Below are 24,052 nucleotides of genomic sequence, written 5' to 3'. Positions count from 1 at the left end.
GTTCTTAACAGTTCTTAAAATAAGCCATTTTTGTTTGTTATTGATTTTGAATTGAAAGCTAAGATCTAGAGATGTTTTTCTTCTTTTGCTGTGGCATAAAATACTAACAGGTAAATCTAATGCAGAGAATTACTAGGAATTCATGTGTTCTTTCTTTTTTTCCTCCTAACCTTATTAACTTTTAGCAGGTAGTATGCTTTGAAATGGCTTTTAGTAGTATACAAACTGAAATGATGCAAAGAGGAAAGAAAGATTTATAAAGCCCAGGGGTCTGTTTCAGAGACCTCAGAATTTCCAGGTTTTTTGTTTTGTTTTGTTTTGTTTTGTTTTGTTTTTCAGCTGAAGCAGCAGAAAATGGAGGGGAAAACAAAGCAGTTAGAGCTACTTGGTTAGGAAGAGATTGTAAATCCCATACCCAGAAATGCTTGCCACCACTACTCTAGACATAATATTGTCAGCACAAAGTCATAGAATACAAATCTTTGACTCACTTTGAAGTGAAAGCCACAAACACAGGACTAAGCTCCAGTCTTCAAGGGGCAAAGAAAGTTGAATACTTTGCCAAAATTCTTCTTGCCTCAATAAAGGATAGTAAGGTAATGCCTAATAAAACAGAAACTGTTGAAATTCAGGAATTTTCCAAGAACATCAGCTTGATGCACTCATTTCAGGGAGAGGAATCCGCCATCTTTCTAAGAGAAAGGTCTCAAGTGTTCCTCTTCACAGACAGGATTTTTGTATCATGTCCAGGAAGGACACGCCAAATTGGAATTTCAGCTCTGTGATGGCCCAAATTATCTTCCTTCCCATAAAGGATCAGTGTCAACTTATTGCTCCTTAAAGTGTTGAGTGCCTGTTGATTTAGTGGATCGCTGACTTCAGACAGTTCTGGGGAGGCATGCTGAAAGATGTGAAGTGAAACTTGGAGCTGCCTAAACCCAAAACCAGTAGGTCCATGATCTTCTAATCCACTAGTTCCACAAGCAAAAAGAGAGAAGTGCTTGGTATGCTTAAATAAATCTATTAAACCTTTTTGCATATTTTTGCATATATATGTATGCGTGTGTGTATACATATATACACACACGCATACATATATATGGGCAGGAATATATCCCTGCTTTTTAAAAAAATTACAGAATATTCATTCTGAATACACAAATCCAGATGGTTATTGTCATTTAGCGACAATCACAGGTGACATGTTAATTATGTGAGCTTGCGCAATAGGCCCTCAGGAGAAAAGTTTCTCTTCTGTCTAATATTCATAAATTCTAAGATACTCAGTCAACTTTCATTTTAATACAACCCCTAATTATTCTAGGGGACTTCTAGAAGACTTTGAACTATTAAAGCTAACATTTATGATATATGCACATGAATTATGAAACATATTTGTAAAACACCCATGAAGCCCCCTCCAGAATGAATCCAGGTGTCCATCTGCCTGACACCATACTCTGTATACAACTCCAGATACAACTATCCTCATTTTTGATTGCATTATTTCCTTGCCTCAAAAAGAAATACTCTGTTGCCTACTGATGTAACTCAAAATAATACATTTCTGAATTTTGCTTGGCTTTTGTGCTGTATGAAAAAGGGTATTAGACTATCTGTAGTCTCACCCACTTCCTTTTTAAATTCAATTTTATTACAAATGGTTACTAATTTATATTCTTCTGAAATATTTGATGGTATAGTTGGTAATATGTTTATTAATATGTGATACATTAAGATTTATTGTTAAGTTGTAGTAATTAGGCCAGCATTATATTTGTGTGGGGATAGGTGAATTGTCTAGTGGAACAGAACAGGGAGCCCAGAGACAGATTCTTGCCTACATGGAAGCCTGATTCATGATAGAAATAACATTGCAGGTGACATAGGCTTTGGCTTAAGCAGTCTCTATAAGATGTACTAGCTTAGGTGTACAGAGGTCTGTGTTCAAGGATGTTCATTACAGCATTGATTATAATAGCAAAAGACTAGGAGTGATCCAAAGGTCTATCAATAGAATAATTTTAAAATAAATAATAAAATATATATTTTATATATATGTATATATAATAATAATAAATGCACAGAGGAAAAGTATGCAACCATTTGAAAGAAGAAAACGGGAAACTGATCCTCTCCTATACTGCACATGGGACTGATAGATTTGCATCCCCACCCTGGAAAGCAATTTGGTATTATCTATCACAATTTAAAATATGCAGATCTTATGATGTAGAAATTTCACCTGTTGGAATCTGTCCAAGAGATACCCTTGAATATCTTTTGAAAGGAGTGCACTCAGGTTGTTAATTTCTGTGGTGCTTCAAAAATAAGACAAAACTGGAACAAACTTCCATGTTTGTCAATGGGGAGAGCGGCTACATCAAATGATGGAATACAGTCAAGCAATTTCTTAAAAATGAGATGGGGAAAGTTCCAGTAATGGCAGTTGGAACAACGTGATTATGTGAATACTCCCATAGTTAACAGTTATAAGATCTGGACCAAATATTTTTTGAAACCCATCTTTTAAATGCTTGAAAGCATCCAAAAGTACACGGAAACCACTGGGAATGGACTGCAACTGGTTTTAGTACCTTCTTCTGTATTATTGAATTTGGACCAAGTGTAAAATTTTAAAACTACAGATATTCATATTTCAATTTGTTTTACATGTATTTAAAATAAAACTTTTTTTTTTCCTTTCCTACTGATCTTTTAGACTAAGACAAGCATGTTTTCACTTTCAGAATTAAACATGGATCTGTCATTTCCTGATAGATTGCCTTGCTCTGCTTGGTTGAAGAATTCTTGATTCATTCAACCTCAGCAAAGATTTATTGAGTGTCTAACATGTGCCAGACCCTCTTCTAGATGAGGGGGTACAGTCGTCAGCAGGACAGACCAGATCTCTGCTCACTTGGGGTTTACATTGTAATGAACTGTCTTGTTTAATAGACATATGGAAGCAAAGGCATATATTCCCCTGAAGGTATCATCTGAAAGAAAAAGGGAAAAAAAAAGGAGGAAAAACAATAAACAGAAATCCTATTTCTGTATCTGTATGTGTATGTATGTGTGTGCGTGTGTGTATGTGTGTGTGTGTGTGTGTATATATATGTATCCCAAACTGTTAGAATTATATATATATTTATAATAAATAATATATAACATATTATATTATAATATATAACATTATAAATATATAATATAATTACATATAAATTAAATATAATTATGTATGTTCTATATATAAATATATAATATATATTATTATATATTTTACATATAATTATATATATAGAATTTTATATCCGTGTATATATCCCAAACTGTTAGAATTGAAAAGAGTCTTACTGGTGTTCAGTGTTTTACATGAGCATTTTGCTAAATGCATTTTTTACTAACTAATTTTTAGGATATTTCAACATTTTAACCTTCCAGTTTTTCAGTCATTTCAGATATCAGTGGTTTATAGAGGTGGAATTTAACAGAATTCTTGTTCATATTGTTTTTTTATGTTGGGTAAAGCTTATGGGAAGATTATGTCAGCTTTTATATAAGTCTGACAAGTATATACTGTGAGAAGGAATTTTCTTGCCCCCCCCCTTTTTTTTAAGTTCTTTCATTGTTCTGTAGCCTGTAGGCAATGTGTAGTCATTGGTTATTTTTACACCATGGGCAAGTTGATTTTTTATTGTTTTTTATTTCAATTCCAGTATAGTTAATATACAGTGTTCCGTTAGTTTCAGATGTACAATACAGTGATTCACCAATTCTGTACATTACTCAGAGCTCATCACAGGAGGAGCACCCTTTAATCCCCATCACCTATTTCACCCATCCCCCAGTCTCCCTCCCCTCTGGTAACCATCAGTTTGTTCCCTATGGTTAAGAGTCTGTTTCTTGGTTTGTCCCTCCCTCTCTCTCATTTTTCCCCCTTTGCTCATTTGTTTTGTTTCTTAAATTCCATATATGTGTGACATCACATGGTGTCTGTCTTTCTCTGACTTACTTCACTTAACATTATACTCCCTAGCTCCATGTGTGTCATTGCAAATGGCAAGATTTCAATCTTCTTTGTGACTGAATAATATTCCATTATTATATATATTATTCCATTATGTATATAAAATATGCACACACCACATCTTTATCCATTCATCAATCAATGGACACGGGCTGCTTCCTTTATTTGGCTATTATAAATAATGCTGCAATAAACATACAGGCACATGTATCCCTTTGAATTACTGTTTTTGTGTTCTTTAGGTACATATTCAGTAGTGCAATTGCTGGATCGTGCAGTAGTTCTATTTTTAACTTTTTGAAGAACCTCCATTCTGTTTTCCATACATTTCCAAACATCTCCTACCAATTGCATTCCTACCAATATGCATGAGGGTTCCCTTTTCTCCACATCCTCACCATCCCTTCTTCTTTTTTATGTTGTTGATTTTAGCCATTCTAACTGGTGTCAAGTGATATCTCCTTGTGGTTTTGATATGCATTTCCCTGATAATGAGTGGTGTTGAGCATCTTTTCATGTGTCTATTGGATCATGGGCAAATATTTTAGGGCAGAAGGGGAGTTAGAAACTTATCTTGATATATTCAATAATCCTTACCATCCAGAAAGTTTTTTATTATATGACTTTTATTATTAACCTTTTGTTCACTATATTAATTTGTTATTGATACATTAAAACAGTCTCTCAACTCAGCAGGAAGACCAGGTCAAATAAGTTTCAACAGTATCAAGTATTTCTTAAAATACACCTGTCCCAAGAACTTTCTCTAACTTCAACTTCAGGACATGATCTCTTCACTTTTTCTTAATTCTGCTAAAGTCTATGCATGATATAATTATGCTGTATTTTTGTACTGTGTATTTCTTTTGTTTTTCACATCTGTAATATTTATATATTCTTTGTGGCTATTTAGACTGTATATTCATTAAGAACCAACATCTTTATATTTTTGCTTTCTGAAATCACTATGACTGAATTTATGCTATTTTCCAATAACTGAATACCAATATCAATTTTTAAAATTGTAATGAGCATCATCTCACTTTAGCTGTTACAGGCCAGAATTGTGACTCCATTGTCTCTGAATGTAAGGCACTATTTGATTTTCTACATCATTACCTAAAAGTTTTCTCTAGTGGGCTTCGGTGGCATAATATTCCTTATCCGTCAACTAAGTGTATTTTTTTTCTCTTTTTCTCTCTCTTTAAAAACAAACAAACAAACAAACAAAAAACAAAAAACCAACAGCTTGATCAAGTCATCCGCCAAAGAAGCCTGTCCAGTTTGGAACTGTTCCTCTCTTGTGCTCAGAAACAGTTAAGTGCATTAATAGCTACAGAACCAGTTGACATTGAATAAAGAGAACATGACAAGCTAACCCACACTGGCAATGGATAAATCATTGGACCTCCAAAATACATGCTGTGAAGTATAAAGATGCTTTTGTTTTCCTTCCAAACCTTGGAGAATTGATTTCCACTTCAAGGGTAAACCAAACCAATATTTAGAAGAACTATCACGAGATCTAACTTATTTTCTTTTGTTTTCTCCTTTACATTTACTGTCATTTTCTTAGGATTAGTACTTGTCGTAGTGCAGCATTGGAAAGTCTGATGTGACCTAAAAGCCATTGAAAATTGCCATGTTACCAAAAGCTAATTAAACTTAATAGCCTCCGGTGGCCTATTATATTGTATTTGGCAAAAAATAGTAACTATCTTTACATAATGCTTCACAGTGACCCTTGATAAGATTCTAGAATGTAATCATACATTTATTTGATTTTGAGGATAGAAACAGCATGGACTTCAGCATCATTTATTTATCTATGTAACTGCAATGTAAAACACTGATATGACAAAGAGTCATTCTGATATTACCAGATCCCTTTTCTGTAGTGGGATCTATGTGTTTTCACTGGTAGCAATTAAAAATACTGAACATTATTATATTAATTCAGCTTTGATCTGATGTACTGCCTAAAGGAGTGTGTGATATATGCTTATTTTCTGTTTCTGTTCTTCAAAGCCACTATAAATCAGTGAAATCATTTTTCTTATTAATCATTATTGTGAACTTAATCTCCAGAAGTATAATAGAACTTAGCCATTTATAGGAATTCAGGTTCAAATATAAAAGATATAAAATCCTTTCCCACTACTTCAGAATGTACTTAAATCATGAGTAATGTACTTTAATGAGAAATCATGAGTTTTTTTTAACATCAAAACTAAAATGCTGTCATTAAAATGTATGCAAACATTTTGTTTTCTGAAATGCTTCTATTTCCATGGGCTTTGTACTTTTCTGAGATTTCTCAATGTAATAAAAAGAACTCCAAAAACATATTTGGTTATTAGTTTTATTTTTTTAATCTTTTTAAAAAAATAATTAATTCTCTTTAAAAAATCTTTTTTACTCAAACTTCTATATCCATGGATGATGATGTTTTTAAAATAGACCTCCTCGGATGTGAGGGCGATCTGGCTGCAACATATATCACTCCATTGATCACCAGGCTTGATTCTGCTGATCTGGCTGGCTAGGCCGGTATCCCTTTCCTCCCTCACTGCTCCATGTGTGTCCCTCCGGAAGCTGCACTCTCAGTAGAAGAGGACAGCCTGGGGCGCCTGGGTGGCTCAGTGGGTTAAGCCTCTGCCTTCGGCTCAGGTCATGATCCTAGGGTCCTGGGATCGAGCCCCACATTGGGCTCTTTGTTCGCCAGGGTGCCTGCTTCCTCATCTCTCTCTCTGCCTGCCTCTCTGTCTACTTGTGATCTCTGTCTGTCAAATAAATAAATAAAATCTTTAAAAAAAAAAAAAAAGAAGAGGACAACCTTCCCCAGTAGGGGAGAGGACCGTTCTTTGGTCAAGGGTATACAAGTAGCTGCGCTCCCCTGCTAGAACCTCCCTCCAAACAAGCTCTCCAGGTCCATTTGTAGGAGAACGTAGGGTAGTCAAGCTTCCAAGACACCAGACACATCCAAATGAGGCACTGCACGTGGCAGTCTGCCTTTCTTAAAAAATAAAAAAAATTAAAAAAATTTAAATTAAAATAAAATAGACCTCCTCCTAACCATTTAAAATAATGTTTACCAACAATCTTTAAATGTTGATAACTAATAAGTTTTCTCTTGTAAATTTAAAAAAGAAATCAAAGCAAGCGGGCCACTCACTTGAAATGCAGCCTAGTAAATAGAGGGAGGAGGGCTTTTAATTCAGGAATAAGCCAATAACACAATGTTAGAGTCCTATTTAAAATCATTTGACTCTCTGTCCCCAAATTTAAAATGATAAGATATTTTGCAAGTCACTTAAAACATGAATTAGATGAAAATGAAGCATATAACGTCACTGAAACTAAGATCCAGAGATAGTAGAAATGTCAAGAAAATGTAATAGTCTACACCACTCTTTCACCCCTTCCACCACAGATTGCCTTTTTTTCTTCTTCTACTTGGGGTTCCAGCTTTGCTGTTAACTTAGACTGATTGTTGTTTGAAGCAATTCAAAACAGATTGATACTGATCAGTCTAGGAGCATTTGCCGAACACCCTGCAAGCACAACTAGAAACTCTTGGATTGCTGTATGGTGCTTCTTTCCCAGAGAGCTGTCCTTAAAAGGTAACTAAAAATGATCATCTGGGCAAAGAAATGATTATTTGAATACACTAATTCTTCCAGGCTTATTATCTGTTCAGTGGTGTTCAAGTTCTAGATCTCATTGAGAACTATTCTTTTTTTGCTCTGGTTATCAAGAGGACATAGACCATCTCAGGTCATAGCCACTGAGAAAATTAAATACTTAAATATTGTGCCATGACTAAAGGGGAGAGTCTTTCCCTGAATGTGAGCCTGTCTCAAAGAAAAGTAGTCATATGTTTTGTGTCTAAAGCTTTCTTTGCCTATTGTATGATTTTTCTTAACTCTTTTTATGTAGCATTTTCTACTTTTATATGTAGGTGAGTAAGGCACCATCCGAAAGGCTGGCAGTAAGACAGCAGTTCAATTTTTGTAATGATAAAGCCATTTTCAAACTGTGACCCCATTTTTAATAGCATGCTTGAAGGTTCATTAATAGAAAAGTTCTCCCTCTCCCCAAATGAGTATCTTCTTTGTGCCAGGTATTTTCACACGTTATCCCAGTGACCTATAAGGTTACAATATCTAGTGAAGGAGATGATATATCCACAGTTATTAGTGGAAAGGTGTTTACTTCCCCAAAATAGCCAGGTGGTGTTGGGATTCAACTCAGAGTTTTCAACATGCAGTTTTAGTCTTTCTGGTCTACTGGAGATACCTAATACTCTCTCCATGAGAAGATATCTGGAACTCTCTAGTTCATGTACTCTCCTCACTTTATTTTAATCTTAAGAAGAAGACTACCCCCTCTTATAAAGCTAGTTGGAACTCAGGGCCTGCCACATTCTAATTGTGGAACGTCAGACAAGTTGCCTAACCAATTTGAGTCTCAGTTTTCTCTTTGTGAGGTGGAAATAGTGATTTTTATAGGCTTTTTGTGAAAATTGAATTAAGCTTTTAAAATGCTCCGTAGAGTAGACCTTGCTAGTATGGCCACTGGTTCACAATATTTCCCCTTTCTCTGGGAACCGCCCACAAAGTACAGGTGTGGTTGCCCAAAAACAAGTGGTTAAAAAAGTATTATCCAGTCCCTTGGACCTTGACAAGTGAAGACCGGACCCCACTGGGCCTCCTGTGAAGAATCATCCAGTGAGACCCTTCAACTGCTTTACCCTAGGGAGGCAGACCCACAGGAACTTCTGAGGTCAGAAGTCCCGTGATCCCTGCTGTGCTTGAGTCCTGGATTCGATGAGATACCCAAAAATTCTTCCAGTATGCCAACACCACTTACTTTTTTCCCCTAGGCGAGCCAGAGCCAGTTTCTATTCTGTGTAACCAAAAGAATATTAATCAAGGCAATCCAACCCAGAGCCGAGTGCATAATCCCTGGACACTCGGCTCTTGTAAATTCTTCATTTCCTCCACCATCCTAATCCGCATCCAAAATGGGAACACTCTTTGATTTATTTTAAGGAATGTTAAAAATATAACTGAACCAAAGCCCCTATTGTCTAACAAAGCCAAGTAAATCACAGATACCTAAAACTATGAACAAACAGTGCCCTATTTAGAAGTTCTCTGTCACTCAGAATCTGGAGTAGAGGTTTAAACTCAGCCCTGCTAAATGCTGATTCATGTTCCAATTCAGCGGAGCCTTGCTCAGTGATTGCTTTGAAATCAAAACCAGAACAATGTCCCTATGATTGGTGTTATTCTGCACTGAGTCAAGTATCTATAATTATAACTTTTTTTTTTAATCTGGCAGTTAAACTGAACAGAATCAGGAAATGATGTGTACGCTTTAAAGAACAATAAAAGCAAAAGAATTCTCTAGTCACTAATTTAAAAATATAGCTTTTGCCTATTAAATCCTAAACAAGAAAAAAAAAAAAAGCCATAGATAAAAACCTGGAAAACATTTCTAAAACTCCAAAGAGAAGGAGAGTCAGATCAAAGCACTCAGCTCCTAGTCTTCTGTTTACATACCGCCGAACAGCTCTACTGTGGCTCGAGAGACTCTACTAACAAGAAGCAGAGAGCCAGCGTGTTCTTAGTCCATGGGCCACTTACTTGTAGCATCACCACTAGGACCCGATGAAGTGGGCAGAAAGTCTACCCAGCTGTGACTGCCAGAATTGTCCTAAGCCAGGCAAAACTGCAACTGTTCCCTTTATTTAATTGAAAAATAAACACACTTTCCTGCACCTAATCTGCCACAATGCAGCGGGAGCTGCTTGGGCATCAATCGTTGCTATATAAACAGAAGGAAAAGCCCTAGTAAGATGTTCTTTGCTGTCCTCCAGGTTTCTGTTTTCTTTTTCTCAGAAGCTTCCATTCTCCACATTTGATTCCCTTTAAATTTTACCTCTCCCCACCCTGCATGTTACATACTGGGCTTTCCTTATGGAGTACTTATAGAAGCAAATAGTGGTTTTGAGTTAATTGTTTTTATTTCATTTTTTAATTTTTAAATTTTTTTGTTTTTATTATTTTATTTTTAATTTTTGTAATTGTCATTTTTAATTAATAATGTGTTTCTTATTTTTTTATACGACCCCTCCTCTTAAAGGGAGAACCCGCATCTGTTTTGTCTATCGTGTCTTGAGGGCATTCCATGGTGCCTAGCCTGTGGTGTGGACTTCTGTATAATTGTGAGTTCATAAATGATGAAATCAATCAAGCAATCGATCATTGCACCTGTAATATAATAAATCTCAGTCAAGCAATCAATCACTGTACTTGTAGTATAATGAGATGACTAATTCCGAGCTGGTAGATTCTGATGACTAATTTAAAGGATTAGGCAAAATTTGCTGTATTTCTAAATGAGGGTTCTGTAGGAGAGTTAGCCTCTCATGAGACGGTAACCAGCCTTCTAGGACTCAACAAAACTTCTCAATACTCTAAAATGAATTCTGCACTTCCGAATGCTACTGGAATGACTAAATCTCTCTATCATAGCGACTCGAACGGCACTCAAGTAAAAATGTGCCACCCAAATTTAGAAGATCTTCTAAAAGTGTGAGTTGGGAAGCCCATCTGAAAAATGATGTGTGAAATAATTTCTTATGGTTGTAAGGGGTTCCTGGCCGTAAGACTAAGAAAAAGCCTTCCATTGAGTGGGCTGTAGGGTAAGTATGAGACTCACTGGTCCCAGTCCATGAAGTTTCGGTTACAGAAAGAAAGCAAGAAGAAAGTTGGGAGAAAGGATTGTCCACGCAGGGTTCTGTGATGGAGAGTAAAAGACTCCAAGGGCCCGGCTGGGGATGTGGTTGAAAGGAGAAGGGAGGGGTTTGGGAGCCGGTCAGGTTGGGAATGTCCAGAGCAATGTGGTATCAGAGTCCTTCTGATCACAGAAGCCAAGAAACATCTGATAGGCTTTTAAAATCTACCTCAGACTCCCAGTTGTGATACAAACTGGTCTTGTATTTTTGAGAAATACACAGAAATCAAGAAACAAACTCGTTCAAAAGGTAGGAAAACTTGACTCAGTCCTGGCAAACATTCAGTTCTCAGAAGTCTGGGAGCTGATTTAAAAAGAAAACTCTGAAGCCACAGAATGTACAAATCACCGACTTCAACACGGCTCAGATGCTGAGACAGATTATAGAAAATTCCTTGTGGCAAGATCTATAAGTAATGCATTTTGAGCGTTTGCTCCTGAGTGTCGGTACTGTTCTGTAAAATTTTAGTAACTGCCGGACACTGTGGAAGGCACTACCTTGTTGGAAACATTTTTCCCTGTGTTCTGTTTTTATCTTTCTTTTTGCCTGCTTTCCACAACGGCCCCAAGTGTAAATGTTTAATTTAAACTATAAACATGTTAGACAATGATTCAATTAGTAAAATTGTACTTATTGTCTCAGTGAGTTAGTCTTTAGCATTTATTCTACGTTGTAACTTTACAGGCAAACCAATATTTTTTTGTTTGTGAGCTCTTAGATCGCTAAAGCTAAACAACACATCTTTGATTTCCTCTTACACATTTCTCTTTTTGTCTCAGAAAGCAGGGAAAAAAGACCTTTTACACTTCGTTATCAAAAACTGTCATGTCCGCAGCTGTTCCCTAAAATAAAGTAAACTCGGTAGAAATACCACATCAGACTTTTTGGGAAACTCTGGTCTATTGTTTCTAAGCAATCCAGATAAATAACCAGCTGGCTGCAGTTGTCGACGTTGTCGAAGAGTAAGATTTGTTCCCTTTTATGTAAACGAAATTTTTCCAGACTGTCACAGTAATCTACCTCATATAACTCTTTCTTATGCTGGTAGTTCCTCACGTGAAGAAATCTTGTGTTCAGAGAAGGGTTTTCTTCCTATTCCTTATAATTTGCGATGCATACTCTATTACATATATGAAGTAGTCTACCAGGCTGGCCGAAAAATTCGATATAACCCATAATGGAGTGTTCGATAGGCCTCAACCTTAAATGTAAGAGGGCCGGTGCCGGCCTTGTTTTAGTCTCTCTTTGTGCATGATCTCATCTGATTCCATGGCTTTATATACTGTCTGAATGCTAAAGACCACCGAATTTGTGCCTGCCGCCCAGTTCTCTGAAGTTCAGAGCCCTGTATTTAGCTCCCTACTTAATATTTCCACTTGGATGTGGTACTTCACTTAGTAAAACCAATGCTCTTCATTACTAGCCATCCCCCTGCCACCCAGAAAGTCTTTTCTCTGTCTTTGATAATATTTCCCATTCAATGAATGTCAGTTATCATCTCCTCCATTTCTCTTTTTTTCCTCCTCACTTCCTCCTCAAGTCAGTCCTGTCCGCTTTACCGGAAGGTCTCTCCTGAGTCCCATCTACTTTTTTCCATTCATTTCACGACTACCTCTCCAACCAAAGGCTTTATCATCTCTTGCCTAGACTTTTGAAATAGTCTCCCCAGTGAGCCCTTGCTTCTTCCATTCTTGCTCCCAAATAATCACTTCTCCACAGTACAGCTCATGATCTCCTGAGACCTAAATTTATTGAACCAACTAATGTCTCTCTGGGAAAATGCATTCATAGTTTCACTTTGGAGGCTAAGAACATAAACAATGTATAGGAATAGAAACAAGTAACCAGTTGTGGTTTCTGTCATTGGGGCAGGGATCCTAACAGGATGAGGTACAGATGATAAAAACAAGACTCGTTTGAAGACAAGGAGAAAGTTGGTAAATGAATGGCTATGGGTACGTCTGTAATCTGGGAGCCAACTGGTTCCTTTTTCACCCTCTTTTATTGGGCTTCAACTTTGACCGGCCTGCCTCTCTTTACTCTTATTACTTTGCCAAGCAGAGTGTCTCTTCTTGAAGGTTTACTGTGGAACAGTATTCAACATTATAAATAGCCACAGTTTCTTATATAATCCTCTCCAGATTGGTTGGGAATTTTATTCATGATGGTGGGAAAAGTGTAAATAGAAAAGGCACCCTTTTTCTCTAGCCCTTGAGGTAATCATGCATCTTTTCATCAAAAATTGTGTCTACCACAAAAGAATATGCAGCTTCAGGTGATTCCGTGCTTTTTCTTACTGAGTTAAGGTGTAAAGTAAATAGGATGTCGGTTCAGGGTGATGAAGGAATAGCCGTGGCTTGGGGTGCAAAGGACCGACATTTTCTCAGCCTTGATGGGTCTTCTAGGGAGGAGAGACGGGCTTCTCAGCCCTCATGAAAAGTGTATTTTCTCTTTTTTCTCCTTGCCCGGTGGCCCCACCCTCCTGCCATTATGATGCACACTGACAAATAACAAATAAGATGGGACTGGTATCATCGGGAGGGAAGGGAAATGGCAAAATCCAAAAGATTCCAAACCAGAGCAGTAGAAAAGAAAAGAGCCATCTCGTTGCCTTACTGCCTGGCTTGGGTACCCCTTTCAGCCTGTCCCTTGCTGAATAGCTATGCTAATTAGCATATGTTCAGTCGACTAATAGAAATACTTGAGAGATGAAATGTGTCAGTTAACCCCTGGTTAATCAGGTTGGCTTCAGCAAGCTGAGATCACTGTCAGGCGGCCATGCTTCATTCCTTCATGAAACTGAGAACATGGAACTACACGTTTGGAGAGATTTCATTCCCATGAAGAAGTCAAAACAAAGATGGGAGTAAAGGCACAAGATGCTCCTCATTTCGTTCTCTAGGTATTTTTACAAACTTCTTAAAGAATAAGAGAAAATAACAGGAAGACTGTATCTTGGTGTGCCCAATGAGAAAGAAAAATTATAATTGGATACCTTTACTGTCAATCATTTAGCAATGCTTCCTGACAGAAGGTATGGAGATGATGGAAACTGTATATTATATGTGAATTGTGTAATATGGTAGCTACTAGCTGTTTGTGACTCTTGAACTCTTGAAATGTGGCTAGTGTGCCTGAGAAAACTAAATTATTTTATATTAATTAATTTTAATTTAAATGTGTATAGCCACCTGTGGCTAGTAACTACCCTATTGGAGAGAGTGAATCTAGAAATTCCCTTGCCAGGGAAGAAGCAATGACCAGGTTATTTCCCCTGATCTTTAACATAGTCAGATTTGTTTCCCTCTACCTTTTTTAAGATTGGGAGTATGCATGTCGCCAGTACAAGGGCACGTGAAACACTCTTAAGGAAAGGTATGTCACTAGTGAAAGGCTAGGATTCCATGCTGTTGATATGTTATTTAATTTTATCATGAGTAAAGGGTAAAAGGAACCTTATTGAGTAACCCTTCTGACCAATGTATGACTCTTGGGAAAGAAGGAACATTTCTAGTTTAGTGCCTGCAAGTAGAAGGGATTTCTCTGATCTTTGGCCCAAATTGTCCTCAAAATCAGAAACTCATCTTCTGAATTTGAGGAACTACTATAGAATCAGTCTTCGTTTGCTTTGACCGTGATAAGGATCAAAATGACTTTCATTTTAAAAACTAAGCATTTCGAACGAACTCATTATTCACTTAATTTAGAATAATTCAAATTAGTCATTATTCAGAAATTGAATAATATGGATTTAGGCTTCCAAAATGGATTTTTGATTCATGAGAAAGAATGCCTCAGTTATGAGTTCTCAAAAATATTTTATTCACACCCTTTTTCCAATCATTGAGTTTGCTGAGAGGTAGCTTTGCACTTAAAAATAATTTATTGAGCTCTATGGTGTGCCACGCATTGTGCTAGACATATTACAACCACTTAATGCTTTTAACAGTTCTTTGAAAGGAGAGGAAACCAAAGCTGACAGAGGTTCAGCAACTCACCAGTGATCACAGCTTGTAAACTGTGGAGCTGAGTTCCAACTCAGGACCGCCTGATGCCAAAGCCATGCTTTTCAGAAGGGGAGCTATTTCCTTTTGCCAGCCACATTCGCCTCTTTTATTTAATCTAGCCACTCAATCTGTTTGGATTCACTTTTGTAATATATCTCCTTTGAAAGGATGCTGATGATCTTTCTCAGTACAAGCTCGAGGCCCAGCCTCTTGGCAACCGGATTGTGCTGAGTGGTACATCACCAAAGCCTGCAGTAAACCCTGTGGCTTCTTGCAGTGTTAGGGTTTATGCTGATGGGGCGAAGTGGTGGGAAGATCATTTCCCTTCTAAGCCAAATTCCATTTAATTGCTATTGTTTACCTGGTGGGAAAAAGATTTATGTTCCCCAGCTCAAGCACATCAATACTACCGAATACTGTGATGTAGCCTACAGTTTACACAGGTTAACTCATGTGAAAGCCTGGTTGGGATAGAAAGGACAGATGAGGTCATGTAAATGTAACAATACAGGTTCTTCCAAAAAACTCCTCTTCTCCCACGTTCTAATCAACTCTCAAGGGAAATCATCGGTCCAAATCAATAACTTAATAGCATGATGAGCTTTATTACATTTGCAGCGTAGAAAAATAGAAATGGCTGTACAATGTAATTCAATTCTGTTCTAAATCTTAGACAAAGATCACAACACAGAGCCAAGGATCACTAGCTGCTTTCCTCAGATTTTACCTATTAACTGTAACTGATATAGCCCACCAGTGATATTAACATCAGAAATTACATCACATATTTAGTAATTTGGAAATACCCAATATTCTTCCCATTGCAAAACTTTACTGAGAGAAGATTTTGTCCCTTTCATGATTTATCACAGTTTATGCAGAATAGAGCCAGGCTGTCTGGGTTCAAGTTTCACATTTATCATTTACCAGCTTCGTATTTAAACTTGCCCTGCCTCAGTTTCCTCTGTTTTAGAAAATTCCATAAGGTTGTTAGAAGGTTAATACATGTAAAGCCATTAAAACAATGTCCGGCCCATAAGAGTTCATGTTCTATAGTCATAAAGGAAAAAAAAAGTGCTGTTTACATGATCTTTAAAATATCTCATTATCATTATTTTCTGTCAGTATTTTTGGTAATATTTTTCATATTGATAGAATGTCATATTTTAGCTTTTAAAAATACATGTGTTGGGGCACCTGGGTGGCTCAGTGGGTTAAAGCCTCTGCCTTCGGCTCGGGTCATGATCTCGGGGTCCTGGGATCAGGATCAAGCCCCGCGTCAGGCTCCCTGCTGAGCAGGGAGCCTGCTTCCCTCTCTCTCTGCCTGCCTCTCTGCCTACTTGTGATTCTCTCTCTGTCAAATAAATAAATAAAATCTTTAAAAAAATAAAAATAAAAATACATGTGTTATGTTGCTTCATTTGTCCTGGATGCTAGTTTTTCTTCTCTGTGAAACCATGTCTTAATTTATTTGAAAAGTATTTATGATCTGTCATCTTTCAGCCAGATGTCCCATTAGCTTCTAAGAAGCTTAGAATTCTTCAGAGAGGGAGCATAATAATGCTTTACTGAATGACTTTTTCTTCTGGTGGTAGCAAATATTTTGAGAATTCAAAAATGCTCTTTCCTTCAACTGTTCTCTAAAATTAAACTGTGAGCCTCTGACCGCCATGCAGCCTCCATATTTCGCTAATGGGACTGTCTCAGGTATGTTTACCTTCAACAGAGTTGGTTCCTTTGTCTTCCCCCTCTTTCCCCACTCCCTCCCTCCCCTTCTCTTCCCCCAGTCTGCTGCATGCCTGTCTACTCTGAAGAGTGGTGACAAATACTAATCAGAACTAGACCACAGTCATATGAAGTCAGATGGAGAACTTGGCCTTGTCTCAAACCTAAGGCAGAAGGGAAGGGTGGAAACTGCTGTCTTGTAAATAGCGAGCCACCCAGAGCGTGAGCCCTGAAAACATGTAAATAACACTACGTCCCATATGCTTTATTCCTCAATTTTGTCATGCTACCTTTGCCAGCTAGTTTGACTGAGTATGATTTGCAATGTTATTTTGTTGAACATTTTTTTGACAATTTGAGTACAGTTTTGAATGTAATATTAAATCCTCTTCTGGCTTGGCAGATTGCAAAATTGCACGCTCTGTCTACACATCAAATCCTAGCTCTGGAGGCGAATTGAGACTTGACCTAGTCCAGCACATACAGAAAGTATTGCATTTGAGCTTTCCCATAGCAGACGATATTTCAAACTATCCTAAATGACAATCATATAAGATTAATTATGATATTAAAGATGCTTTCACAAAAAAGTTAAACTTAAGCTTGACTTCCACTTACAAATTCATTCAATTTCTTCTTCTTGTTCAAGGGTCTCTAGCCAACTCTAATGGCTGGACCAGTAAGTTTGATCATACCTCTGTGACTAAGGAGGAAACTATCATAAATTATGTTAGCAATTTGGTTCTAAATTCTTTGTGTCAGCTTTATGTGTCAGACTTGAGACCAGTCCACTTTTTAATCCATGAGGGATTCTAGAGAATTATCAGAGAATCAGCTCAATCCTAGCCACCATTTTATAGAAATTCTGGGATAACCAGAAAGGACACTGGCACAATACTTCAAGCTTTGGCCTAGCATGACTTTAAATCATACTTATATTATGTTATAACATTTTTCTAAGAATTCCTTAAGGAAAAAATGTATATGATCAAACGAAGGGAAAATTGCTTTAATTGAAGTCCCCAAGATTGTAGACCATATACTTAGTGACGGAATGAAGACTTACCTCAGAACACCATTTCATCAGCTTCCCTTTGGGCTTTCTATTGTCCCAGGTTCTATTATTATTTCTGTTTTTTTAATTTAAATATAGATGGACAAACAAAACATAGATTGCTTTAAAATATCAGCTACATGGCATTTTAAAGTTGTTTTAAAACAAATTCACATCGATCTTAAAGTTAGCTTCAGTGAAATTAAAAAATACATTCAACCTGGAATTCTCCTTCACAATCAGCATCTAAGATCTGTTATTCTTTTATGATCAAGTAGTTTCTTCATCAATTTGTTTATATTTATGTTTCTTCCCTCTTAAAAGAATCTTTTTGCTCTGTTTTATATTTCCTTGGAAACCATTTAATCTGTATGGTAGAGACTTCTCTTCTGATTCTAGCCAGTTCTCCTCTGTTTCTGGGGCACAGGGTAGATTATATTTCCCTAAACCACAGCGGTGAGGTGGAGCAGTACCACGGTACTAAAAGGCTTCATCATGGGCTTCACAGAAGCGCTGTGTACCGTGTCCAGGCCAAAACATTTAACTGCTGCGCCAGCCCCGAGCTGCCTTCCCGTGTTGAGCAGCAGAGGCACCGACCTTGTGCAGACATTGGGGATCTACGTCGCAGAACTGCCCCTGAAGGACAGGTGGCTTGGAGGGTCTTCTACATCCACAAGTGATTTTAAAGGAAGGAGAACTAAACCTTTTGTTGTGTAAGTCACTGAGTTCTGGGAGTTTTCTATTATTGCCCCATAACCTGGTCTATCTTAATATAATTAAACAAGATAAGACAAACCTTAGGAGAAAGTCCAGCCTGTTTACATTATGACTTCCTTGAGTATCTTATCAAGACCTACCTGGGATACAAACATGATGAGAATACAACCTTTTGCACTCAGATTGCTATAGAAGTACTTCCTGGGGTTATGTTTAACCATTCAAAGTTGGAAAATTGGACTAAAAACTTCTTCTCTTGCCAAAAATATGTGTGAATCTAAAAATGTTGTGGGTGTGCATGCACACACACACACATACACTGGGTGTGTGTGTGTCCTGCATTGTCATGCATTCAGTGTATATGAATGTTATACATAGATACGTTTGAAGGTTTAAGGGCAGAGAGAGAAAGATACAAGTCACCACATTCTTCTGTGGATCTTTCACTAACTTCCAAAATCCAGTGCAGTTGTGGTCTATCTGCCACTCTCTTGCACAGAATAAAAAATGGCTCCCAGATCATAGGGAAAATGGCATAATTCATTTCCAGCTACTCTACAACTAGTAATTTTCCTTTTCTTTCTTTTGAAGGATGGGTTGGGTTGAAATTGTCTGAAATGAAGTAGTGCAAGAAGAAAGAAAATGTTGCCATCCAATTTTATGTATACATTGTATTCCATTGTATTGACAATTCTTTGTACTAAGCAAGTCAAGGGCAGGTTCTGTTAAGTTAACTCTGACTGCCAGAAAACTGCTAAGCAATCACGTAGATGTTTCTTGGTTGCACCTGAGCCTATCTCTGGCCGAGGTTTACCTCTGGGTGCTGACCAACATACACTTTATGTGGGTGAAAACACTAATTAATGGAAAACCTGGGCTTAGCTTTTCTTCATTTAGCTGAATAATCTAGCTCTTGAAATTATTGATACTAAAGTTATAATTATTAGTGTTTCTATTGTACTTTTCATGACTAAGGTATTGTTATTTTACATGCATTTCATTCCTAGGATACCTGCTCGGAGTGGCTAATGGTGTTATGCTACATACTAAGAACGTAAAATGAGTTCACTTCTCTCTAAGACACGCAGGAATCACGTAAACAATCTACCATCCAAACTCCTGTCTGTGCTCTGATGGCAGACGTCACTTTTTTAATATAAAAAATCCTTTTGCAAATATTTTTCTTTATAAAATATTCTTTTTTAAAGCCACAAGGATTCAAAACTCCAGGTTACTCTTGGAATTGCCTACATGATCTTTGTAGCATTTCGGGAGGTGGTGGCTCACATGCATCCGAATCCCTGGGGATCCTTGTGAAAAATGCAGGTTCTTGGTTTTCTGCCTAAATGTTCCAAATCAGAATCTTCTGAAACGGGCTTCAGAAATTTTCATTTTTAACTAATTTTTCAGATGACTCTAATACACAATAGAATTTGAGAGCTCCTTCTGAAACAGTAATGATCATTATTCCTGAGCACTGGGAGAACATATTTAAACCATTACAGAGATTACTCTGGCTTTATCAAAGCAACACTTCAGTAAGCCCCTTTATGTTTGACCTCCTCACCTCTAACAAGCATCTGAACAGCAAATTAAGTTTAGCTACTGGTAGGAGCCAAGAAGTTGTAAATGGTCAACGAACAGCAGAGGGATGATTTTTTCTTAATTTGAAGTATAATTTGAAGAAACTGAACATCAGTATCCTAATGGGTTATGTTTTTAAATGACACTGAATGCTGCCTTCAGGAAACATTAAAAATTTGTGAATTTGGAGGCTGATGCTAAGGAAGAATTTGAAAGTCCACAGGAAGAGGTAGCAGGTGGCTGGTAGGGAAGTGAGGCAGGAGACTGTCTATCACTGGATGGAAAGAAGAGAAAGAGGGGTGTGGAGAGCAGCATTTGAAAACAGAAAATAACCTTTGCACACATTCTTTAAACCCAAGGTTAAGTGGTAGTATCCTGTTTTGCAGTTACAAATTTGAGTCACACAGAAGTTCCATGAGTTGCCAAAGGTCAGTCGGTTAGTCAATGGCAGAACCAACCATACTCCAATGACTCCAAACCCACGGCTTTTTCCACCTCATTATATTGCATTTTCTTTTGTTTTAAGCCTTCCAACTAGTTTTCAGCCCATCTGAGGGTATCCTATCTAAGTCAATTTGAATTAATGTGGCAGGACCTTGGGCAACCACATCAGTGTTTTTTGAGCCTTTCTTACTGTTTTTTTCCCTTCAGAATAATTACAAACTGCTGTGTTTTAATTACAGTGACTTTTAGGATGCTCCAGATTTCTTCCCAACAGTTGGTTTTTGTATTTTCTGCCTCTACCTTTTCATCACAAGAATCCTAAACTCTCCTGTACCCCAGTGGAATTTTCCCCTGAGAAGAAACCCTGACTGATGTAGTCCATCTGAATGGCAAGGTGGAGGAGCACAGAAATAGACTCTCCAGAATATAAGGTGTAAATGCTTTCAGGGAGCCCCCCTGGGTTGAAAGCAGTATAAAACAATATTCTTTTCAAAGCCAGTTGGAAGGAATTTACAGGCAAGAAACAATGTGGTCTACGTGAAAACAATAATTCTGATTCCCATGTGTCATCTGTGTGTTGCACAACTCTGTAAATTATTCATAGAAACAGAAATTAGGAAAAGGAAGTAGCTCTACAATGTGCTGTGACTAGAGAATCACTGAGCATCCCTCACTCGGCTGATGGTTTGAATCGATGTTTGTTTATGAAGAAATATAGTGCAGCTGTAACAGGATGGCCCCTTCTAGAACACAAAAAGAAAATAGATAATTATGAAGGCAGCAGTGCCTTTTCCATAAGTGACCCAGGAATCAGCTTTTTCTTCCTATTAAGAGTTACCTCCTAAAGGTATATTTAGTAAACAAAAGAGTTTTTTTTTTAAATTTTATGTTTGTTTCTGAGCTATCCCTGATTGCTACTCCCCTGAGACAGAGTTCTCCTTCCTTCTCCTCACTGTGTCACTGCCAACTTTTCAGAGGATTCTGTAGAAGGAGAGATGGTCAAGAAGAGATAACAGGGCCTTGCTTCTATTCATAGTTCTGTTATTTCTCTCTCTTTCTTCTTTCTTTCTCTTTTTCTTTCTTTCTTCCTTTCTTTTGAGGTATAATTGACGTGTAAAAGTCTATACGTATTTCATGTTTACAACTTGAAGAGTTTGGAGTAAGTATATACCCATGAAACCATCACCATCCTCTAGGCCATAGACATACCCATTAGGGCGCAAGTTTTCCTCCCACCTACTTTGTAATAATAATAATGATATCTTTATTATAATCATCATCATCAACTACTACCATATAATAGATCTCTTGAACTTGTTTATTTATATAAATGAAACTTTGTAACCTTCAATTATCACTTCCTCATATCCCCTTAGCCCTAGCCCCTGACAATCACCAATATACCCCCTGTTTCTCTGAGTTTGACTATTTTAGGTTTTACATGTAAGTGAGATCATACAGTATTTGTCTTCCTGTGTCTGACTTATTTCACTTAGTCACTGTCTCCCCATTCTATCCATGTTGTTACAAATGGTAGGATTTTCTTCATTTTTTAAAGCAGAATCATATTCCATTTAATATACGTACTACATTTTCTTTATCCATTCACCTATCATTGGATATTTAGGTACTTTTCTGTATTTTGGCCATTGCAAGTAATGTTACAATGAACATGGGAGTTCAAAGTATCTCTTTGAAATCCTGATTCCAATTCCTTTGAATAAATACCAAGAAGCAAGATTGCTGGATTTTGAAGGCAGTTCCATTTTTAATGGGTTTTTATTTGTCTGTTTGACCATCCACTTAATATTCCCATAGTCCAAAAAAATTCTCCCAAATGAAGTCTTTCCAGACAGGATACTATATCCACCTCAGTTTCTAACCTTATTTCTTATCCCAAGTTTTACTTTTCTTTCCTAGATACAACATCCTTCTTTCTTACTTTACTCTTTGAAAGTAAAACCTACTTTTGGGAGACTTTACTCATCCACAAAGGTTATCACCCCAGGATTCATTCACCAAATTCATTAAATTTCCTAATGTCTAAGCTTATTCTTGGAACCACTAAGAATTAGAACATAAACATCAAAATTTGTGAGCTGCAACAAAAGTGGTGCTTAGAGTGAAATATATTGCATTGAATGCATGTATTTAAAAAGGAAAGATATAAAATCAGTAGTCTAAGTTGCTAACATAGGAAACGAAAAATAGAAGACAAAGTTAGGTCCAAAGTAAACAAAATGAAAAAAAAAAAAAGATTTAGAGGAGAAATCAATGAATTTGAAAACAGGAAATCAATAGAATAAAATAAATCAATAAAATGAAAAGCTAATTCTTTGAAAAGATCAATAATACAGTAAAATTCTATTCTGACTAACTAAGAAAAAGGGAGGACACAAATTACTAATATCACAAATCAAAGAGGGGACATGACTATGGATCCTGTGGATATTGAAAGGATGCTAAATAAAACTATCAATAACCCTGTGTTCACAAATATGATAGCATGGATGAAATGGACCAATTCCCTGAAAGACACAATTTGCCCAGATTGACATAAGAAGGAATGGACAATCTGAACAAGCCAATATCTAGTTAAGAAATTCAATAAGTAATTAATAGCCTTCCAAAACAAAAAACACCAGGTCCAGATGGACTCACAGTGACTTCTACCAAACATTTAAGAAAGAAATTATACAATTCTCTACAATCTCTTTCAGGGGATAGAAGCATAAGAAATACTTTCTAGTTCATTCTAAGAGGCCAGCATTACCCTAATACCAAAACCAAACAAAGACATTATAAGAAAACTATAGACCAGTATCTCTGGTCATAAGTATAAAAATCCTCAACAAAATATTAGGAAATTGAACCCCAAAAAAGTTTGGAAAGAAACACCATGACCAAGTGTGATTTATCCCAAGTATGCAAGGCTAATTCAACATTTGAAAGTCAATTAATATAATCCTCACATTACATGCTATTGATATATCACCATCGATCATATCAGTAGATGCAGCAACAGTAGTAGACAAAATCTAACACAGATTCATCATAAAAACTCTCAGCAAACTAGGATAAAGGGGAATTCCTTCAACTTGATAAATATTTACAGTAAACCTGGAGCTAACATCACACTTAATGGTGAGCAACTCAAATTCTTCTGACTAGGGTCAGGTACAAGGCCTAGATGTCCTCACAGTCTCAACCACTCCTTTCAACATTGTACTGGAAGTCCTGGTTAATGCAACAAGGCAAGAAAGAGAAATAAAAAGCATACTGCTTGGGGAAGAAGACATAAAACTGTCTTTGTTCATAGATGACACGATCGTCTATGTAGGAAATCTGAAAGAATCACCAAAACCTCCTGCAACTAATAAGCAATCCAGCAAGGTCATAGTATGCAATTTCAATATACGAAATTAAACAAGTGGAAATTGAAATTAAAAACACAATACCATTTATATCAGCACCCTCCCAAAGTGAAATCCTCGGGTTATAACTCTTAACAAGTAAGTAAATATCCATATGATATGAAGGAAACCATAAAACTCTGATAAACTAAATAAAGAAAAACTAAATAAAAAGAGATACTTCATGTCATAGAAAAGAAGAGTCACATTGTCAAGATGTCTGTTCTTCCCATTTGATCTATAGATTCAATACAATCCCAGTCAAAATCTTGT

At 36.9% G+C, this 24,052-nt stretch overlaps 1 protein-coding gene across 4 annotated transcripts in view; it reads left to right on the top strand.

The window, feature by feature from the left end:
• The window catches only part of CCDC91 (coiled-coil domain containing 91), a 362,303-nt gene that overhangs the window by 326,783 nt on the left and 11,468 nt on the right, over positions 1–24,052 (top strand). For 3 of the 4 annotated variants that reach the window (XM_080812002.1, XM_080812003.1, XM_080812004.1), the window contains one exon: positions 5,279–6,369. The exons of the other annotated variant lie outside the window; for it this stretch is intronic. In XM_080812002.1, coding sequence (XP_080668128.1) covers positions 5,279–5,389 — 111 coding nt within the window. In that variant the 3' untranslated portion in view covers positions 5,390–6,369. Of the gene's footprint in view, positions 1–5,278; positions 6,370–24,052 lie in introns of those variants that run through there. 4 annotated transcript variants of the gene reach the window in all.

This window comes from Martes martes (genome assembly GCF_963455335.1).
Source record: "Martes martes genome assembly, chromosome: 8".
Classification (NCBI taxonomy): domain Eukaryota; kingdom Metazoa; phylum Chordata; class Mammalia; order Carnivora; family Mustelidae; genus Martes; species Martes martes.
The sequence above is the reverse complement of the archived record's forward strand: the minus strand, read 5'-3'. Positions and strand labels throughout refer to the sequence as shown.